The following is a 7,609-nucleotide window of genomic DNA, read 5'->3' as shown; positions in this document are numbered from 1 at the left end:
TAAGCATATGTTGGTGTCTCATGCATAGGGAACTTCTTGCCTGAGAAACATATTGCAGAAAAATTGGCCTTTTTTGGTCCTTTTTCTAGTTCTTGTAAAGTTGTTAAAACGTTCACTTGAGTCTACTTTTGATGTAGAGTTAATTCAGTCCAGCATTTTACTTACTGGCAGAGCCTTACGTCAAGGGGTGAATTAATATTATAAGTTAAGGAGTTCATACTACAAAACTGTAATTTTGATTTTTTTTGGAATTCTATTCTTTGTCAGGTGGCTGGTTTTGACATCTTTTCATTGCCTCTGAAAAAGAAAGAAATAAATGCTTCTAGATTTCTCACTGTTAGTTTGATTCATTCTCATACACTGGTGTATTCTGCTTACGGTTGTGGTTTCTTATATTATCCTGAAAATTGGCTTGTAGAGGCTAATTTTATTGCTTTTTATGATTTTTCGTGCAAGAAATATGCATAGTAGGTTGCAAGATGGTAGTGTATGAATTAGATCAAGCAGGGGATTTGACTCTAGATTTGAGTTTCATTTTGATTTTCCATTTAGGTGATTTTAAAGTTCTCATCTAGAAAGTCCAGATTTAGTGAATCTTGGATCTATACTAGCCTAGTCAGAAGCCTTATTATTAAGGTTTACTTTAGGTTATCTTTTAATTGGTTGTTAGTTTCTTTCTATAGAAAACTATATTGAAAATCCTTTGGTAATCGATGTTTAGTTCTTTGTTGAATTAGACTATAACTTTTAATTTATTTTTTCATATAAATTTTTAGTCCTTTATACATAATTATTCTGTTATCAAAGAACATACTTAAATGTAAACTCTTCCAAGATGCATTGTTTTGCATCACTATCACGTAAAGTATACGTAAAAAGTTAAAAGCGTGTATAGTTAGATGTTGTTCATAAATATGCTTCATTTGTATGCAAAGAACACAAATGAATAGAATAAAGGTGAAGGGGAGAGAGGTGGGGGAGTGGGAGGTTACGAGTTATATAACAAGAGAAAATGAAGTTTGGAAGTTCTATTTCCAGTCTTTTGAAGAAGATGGGATTAACAATAAATTTTCCATCGGGATTCCATCTGTGTATTAGATACAAAATAATGACTCTTGTTGTTGTTGCTATTCAAATGATGGGATGTGGACTGCTACACTGGATGTAATTTCTCTCTAGATCATTCCATCTATTACGTAACATGAGTGGTTGGTCAAAACTCAGTTTTCCTCAATAGGATAGCATATTTGTTGTTTGAGGGTGCGATTAGGAAACAATTGCATTTTTCATGTGCATTTATAGAAAAGGGTCTAAGGGAATACGTAGTTTTTGGAATGCTTTGAATGTTTGGTAAATAATAGATGAAAAATATACTTTTAATATTTATTCAAAAGTGAATATATATATATATTTATATTTAAATTAATAAGTAAATAAATAAAAGAATTTAAGCTTGCAAAATTTCATATGGCCTAGATATATAATAAATAAAAAATATAATCTCACTAAATCATGTCATCACATTAAGATACATCGCTCATTAAGCTGGTGGCTATTTGATCATGCAAATTAGCCATGTCATAATATACATTGTCATTAGAGCTTGTGAGAGAATGAGTAAATTGAGAGAACAGGAGAGGAAATGAAGTTAGGGTTTTTATTATACAGTGGTAATCTTGTGATTTTGGAGTATGTCATAGGGTACTTAGAGAAATTAAAAAAATTCATCAGCATCCCAGAAATGTTGAAATGCCAATGCTACCCTAAGGTAGCATTAGTTTTTGAGCATTTGTAATGCACCATCCAGGCTAAATTCGAATTGGAAAAAAATTACCAAACACCAAATCACATTTAGAATGAGCACTGGGGCCTCAAGGCACATTTCGAATGTGTTTCCAAATGCATCATGAATGGCTGAACAATCCTTATATCTCTTAACATCCAATAACAACGTGTATATGACAACAGAAGTTCCTTTCTATTGTAATTAGTCTCCTAGATAATCCTAGAAGAATCAATACAAGACTTGGGGATCTTTATGGCATTCTGACTTTGTTGGTAAATTTTGATGGCTTCTAGTGCAAAATGATTTCTCCTTTTCAACCATACATATTGTTTTTTTTTCAAGAATGTGGGGAGTTTTATTCTTGAAGAAATTAGAAATCATGATCATAATTACCATCTAATAGTCGAGTTGGTAACTCTTTCAGCAAATGTTGCATTTTGAGAGATGCAGCCGAACTTCCCACTATCAGATGGAGTATATGTAAGATGCTGATGGTGTTGTAGGTGTACCTCAGCAAATTTTGTTGAAAGGATGCAACATCAATTATATTTCTTTCATGATCTCATTATTAAAAAGATAATGAATATCTTTAATTGTTTGCTAATTGATAAATGATTTACTAAAATATTGGCAGCCATAATTAGCAACCAGTTGCTAAAGACTTGACAGTTTTTACAAGATATCGCCATGGGATCCATCATTAGGTAATACCATTTTGGGTGTTATATATGAATTCATCCTAAGGATTGAGTTTGGGTGAGGGAATTTGATATCTGTAGTGGTTCTCATCCCTGCCAGTAAGTAAATATATGTCATGTTAAGTTTGTCTCCTGGATCTGTCAGATCAGGTTAAAAATTTCATGAGATCTTCCATGCACCTGGATGTAAATGGTCTTACTAAGCCACATATGTTTTACTTAATCAGGAATGCTGTAGGAAGTAATCTGATCTGTATTAACTCTTTTTGTAGGTTTACCTGCATGAAATGAGAGTTAAAAACTTTTTTGTTGTTGAACTCTATAGCATTGTTCAAAAGATTATATCCGATTTGGATTGGACAAAATGAATTGGATTATATTGGTGGCACCAAGATTGGGATTGCCAAGAAAAAAATTTACAAGTAAAATATAGAAAATCATGAAAATATCAAAATAAAGAGTCATTTTATTATATTTAAAAAACCATGTATTTTAAAACATATGAAACTAAAATATTAAACATGAAGATATATTAAATAATAATGAACAACAGTGGAAATATGTTCATTATAAAATGGCTCTGATTTGTTTGGTGGAAGTAAGTACATAAATTATATCATACCATGATAATTCCTGTAGTAAATAATTATTATACATGTTATCCACCTGAAACTTTGAAAGGTAATGTGATACATTTTTCATCCTAGTTTTACTCCAGTCATAATGCCTATCATGCAAAAGGCTTATAAATCAAAATTTTCATTTGAAGATTGCAACATGGAATTTTAGATTAATTGTAAATTTCACTCTTATCAATCTTAGCATCCTAATGTTGAATTAAAATCTATGCTGTATTCTTTACTTTATTTTGTCTATATTCTTTCCTCTATGCCTTGCACACTTTGGTGGATGAACATTACAGTAATTGTAGTCAACAACAAATAACATAGTTGTAGTAAATTACAAATTTGATAATAACAGTATTTTTTTCCTCTGTTTCACAATCGTAGTCATTGGATTTTCTTTTATCTCTCTATCTCTTCTTTTAAACTAATTTGAATTGATTTTTAACTAAGATTGAGAAATTGTCCAAAACATGATCAGCCTTGGACAAAATTATAGATTGGGTGGGATGGTACTATGTTTTCTTGGACTATAAATTCTGCTCTGATTCTAGCAACTCATCTCTAATGATGAGTCCCCTTTATTGAACCAGGAATCTGTAGTTGGACAGAAATGGTTAATAATGTTAGTATATGTGCTGAGAATCTTGCACTGCAGGTTATAGAAAAGATGGACCTGTGGTATTTTTAATGTCCAATGGCTTCTCTTTGGTAGATTTGAGCAGTAAGTATCCCTATCAGTGGTTTAGGCTCATGGAGGTGCAGATGGTCAAGAATACTAAGATCTGACAATTGCATTAACATATTGAATGACATCTATGTAACTGTGCAATCTACACAATCTACTAATGGTACACAATTTAATTTTGGGAGCAAATCCTTAGTTTCTTCTCAATGCCTGTTTGATGTCTTTATCTATATGTGGTCTCTTTCATCAAATACTTCCTGATGTATGGGCTTCCTGATCTAGTTGAGTGTATATTTTATGGAGAGTTACTTTGGAAATCATAATATGCTCTGAAAAAATATTTAGCATAGTTGGATTGTTTAGCTGCTTCCTACCACTAGACTGGTAAAAATGACATGTTTTATTGCTTAATACTATATTTTTATCTAATTTTTACTTCTGTAAATCATATGTTTATATATTGCTGGTGTCATATTGCTCAGATGAATTCAAATATTATCATCTTGCTGCCTTAGTGCCTTTCACTTTATTTTTTAAGTTTCAGATATCAGAGATCAATTCTTTCATGCGTTTTTGCAGCCAGATGAGCCCATAGTTGAGGAGGAGGATGATGATGATGATGATGAGGATGATGATGACAAGGATGATGATGTTGAAGGTAAATCTGATATTTTTGCTTAATTCTGTTCCTTGTATCTTGAATGAATAAATTCAGAAGCCTATTGGACAGGTATGAAGCATCTTAATTAAGTTGTTTTGTAATTTTCACAATGAGTAGTTTGTATTTGTGACTGTGGCTGGTTATTATATATAAATATGCTATATATCAACCAATCAATATTGACAAAAGCTGTCACAATGAGTATGCATTTTGACAATACTGGCAAAATGCTTGACCTAGTGATACAAATCCGAAGTGAAACCTTATGTTTGTAGCTGCAACTCTGTTTGCCGCCGCTGCCTTCATCCGTCGCCCTTCCCTTCCTCAGCCACCAGTTACTCTTCTCAGTTCTCTTTTTAGAACTATTTAGCATTGGTTATAATTGTTTAGCACCATACTGATTCACTCTTTAGAACTCTTCAGCACTGGTTTGAATCGCTTAACACCATATTGATCCACTTGTTTAGGACTCGTTAGAAACCTGTTTAGCATAGGTCTCCATCAGTGGAAACTATATTCTGACATTTTTATTTTTATGATCATATTTATCAATTACAATATTTTCTTTTAAAATTTAATATTCTGGAGCTTCTCGCTTCTCTCGGGCAGATGCCTAGGTGAGTATCTTAGGTGTCTTGGGACCTTGGCACATTTTAAAAACACTGCCTCAAACTGTACATTCTTCCATCTTCAGCCTCCATTTCCATGATGGTCCTTACCGTTAAGGCATTCATAGCAAAGGTTAAGCTGATTTCTTTCTTGTTTGGCTTCTCCTTCTTAGTTCCTTATTTGAATGTCTCCCTTCCCTTCTCTTTTCTCTTTCATATTGTTTTGGTTGGATAGCCAGAATTCAAGTCTAAATTGACTTTTTTACTTTCGAGCAATCGTGGTTGATTATCACCCACTTATAGATGCCTGATTTCTTATGCATATTGCACTCAATCGGCCTTGTTCCAGGTTAGCCTATTCCAATCTGCATTGCTCGAGTTTGAAACTTTTCTTTGATTAAGATATAATTGTCCTTTAAGAGGGTGGGCCTTAGTAGAACGGTAAGGTTCCTTTGCGACCTGGGAGACTAAGGCTTGAGTCATGAAAAGAGCCTCTTTAAATATTTAAAGTTGTGATCGTGTACATTGATCCTCTCCGGACCTCGTATTGGTGGAAGACTCATTCACTAGATACACCCTTTCTTTGTCCTTCTTGTAAGTCTTATCCTCTAGTTACAAGAATAATAGGTGAAAATATCTTGTTTCTGATTTCGATGCTTTTCAATATGAAGCTGACCATTTTGTATAATCTTCATCCGGTTCCCCTTAATTTGCTATTTCATTTTTTGAAAAATAAACGCAGGACAAACAGGAGATGCTGCTGGAAGGTCCAAGCAAAGCAGAAGCGAGAAAAAGAGCCGTAAGGCCATGCTGAAGCTCGGGATGAAGCCGATTCCTGGTGTCAGTCGAGTAACTGTGAAGAAGAGCAAGAATGTAAGTTGTGATGGGCTTTATTGTTGCTACTCACACTATTTTTGTAGACAATTGTGATTATATGTAGTTTCTGTTGTTTTCTTTCAGATATTATTTGTTATATCGAAGCCAGATGTTTTCAAAAGTCCAACCTCAGACACTTACGTTATATTTGGAGAGGCAAAGATAGAGGATCTGAGCTCACAACTGCAGACTCAGGCTGCAGAACAGTTCAAGGCTCCTGATCTAAGCCATGTGATCTCAAAGCCTGAGACATCTGCAATGGCTCAGGATGATGAAGAAGTTGACGAGACGGGGGTTGAACCCAAGGACATCGAACTGGTCATGACCCAGGCTGGGGTTTCAAGGTCCAAGGCAGTCAAGGCACTCAAAGCTGCAGATGGTGACATTGTCACTGCAATCATGGAGCTTACTAATTAAAGCTTTGGATTTGAGTTTGTCTACAACCTTTTGTTATCTTTCTTGTCTTCTCGAGGATATAACAGCTGAATGTTATTTGATCGTCAAGAGTTTTCAACTGTTTGTTGTATAAGTAGGGTGAACCGTTATCTGTGCTCAAGTAGGTCTGCTGGTGGTTCTCGCTCATTTGAGGCAAGCTGTGATGTGATCTTGTGATCATGAAGATCTGATAACTTGTGAGATGAGTCATTATACTATGCTTAAGAGATCAGCTTTAGTGTATGCAACATACCATAGAAAAAGTAGCATGGGCCGGCAATAAACTGATAGGCAAAGAGCAGGATTTCAAGTTTTGATGTTTAACTGACGATTCGAGTACAGTTCACCCTACAAAGCTCAGTAGCAGCCCAAACATTTTTCATAACTTAGAGATGGAACTTCATATTTATTTGCGAAAGCTTTGTGATCATTTTCACTAGGTTCTGAAAGCAAATAGTAGCACCCTAAGGGTGTTTGGTATGTGGTAATTATGATTGTTTAAATCAAGGACTTTGGAGATCATAATAATGGTCAGCTGATGGGTGTGAAACTCTGAGAGACCATTTTGCTTGTGGCGTTGTGCTTATAGATTTGATCGAATGACTAGTGTATTATATTTGATCAATGATCTTTCATCAAATAGTCGGGTGTCGTGATCTGCATAATTTTATTGATACTTGTAGTTATTTCCACTTTTAATTAGGATAATAGGACAATTTGCATGAAATAAGTGGTATAATAGTTTTGTTTGTTAGATTGGAAATTTTGTGTCGTCAATCCAACTGATACTTGACGGAATTTTGAGGATGACTTTTTCTCACTCAATTTTGTTAATCAAGTTGATTATGAAGCTTCCAAATACTGATCGGAGTGGGACGGGTATAATATTATCACATTATGATCTAACTTGAGATGGAAGTGATGAAATCTGACCATTCTCTGACTGTGGTCGATGATGCCAATCTGTCCTTGGATGACTTTCCCTACGATCTCAAACAGCGACGAATTGATGATTAAATTCCTCGATATGATGAGATTGATTCGATTTGTCCCATTTTTCGAATGCTTTTATTTCCGATAGACGAACATAAAATGCTTGCTTCATGAGATGATGGAGATCTTTAATCCAGAGACAATTTCTCTTGATGATAATAAAAAAGAATATATATATATATATATATATATATATATATTGTTTCCTATATATGGGTGTTAACAAATTTCAGTAGTGATT

At 34.1% G+C, this 7,609-nt stretch overlaps 1 protein-coding gene across 1 annotated transcript in view; it reads left to right on the top strand.

The window, feature by feature from the left end:
• Positions 1-6,522, top strand: part of LOC135637574 (nascent polypeptide-associated complex subunit alpha-like protein 1) — a 7,099-nt gene extending 577 nt beyond the window's left edge. The window contains exons 2-4 of the mRNA XM_065150186.1: positions 4,375-4,453; positions 5,807-5,937; positions 6,025-6,522. Coding sequence (XP_065006258.1) covers positions 4,375-4,453; positions 5,807-5,937; positions 6,025-6,357 — 543 coding nt within the window. The 3' untranslated portion in view covers positions 6,358-6,522. The remainder of the gene's footprint in view (positions 1-4,374; positions 4,454-5,806; positions 5,938-6,024) is intronic.
• The last annotated feature ends 1,087 nt before the right edge of the window (positions 6,523-7,609 follow it).

This window comes from Musa acuminata, chromosome BXJ3-5, assembly GCF_036884655.1.
Source record: "Musa acuminata AAA Group cultivar baxijiao chromosome BXJ3-5, Cavendish_Baxijiao_AAA, whole genome shotgun sequence".
NCBI lineage: Eukaryota > Viridiplantae > Streptophyta > Magnoliopsida > Zingiberales > Musaceae > Musa > Musa acuminata.
The sequence above is the reverse complement of the archived record's forward strand: the minus strand, read 5'-3'. Positions and strand labels throughout refer to the sequence as shown.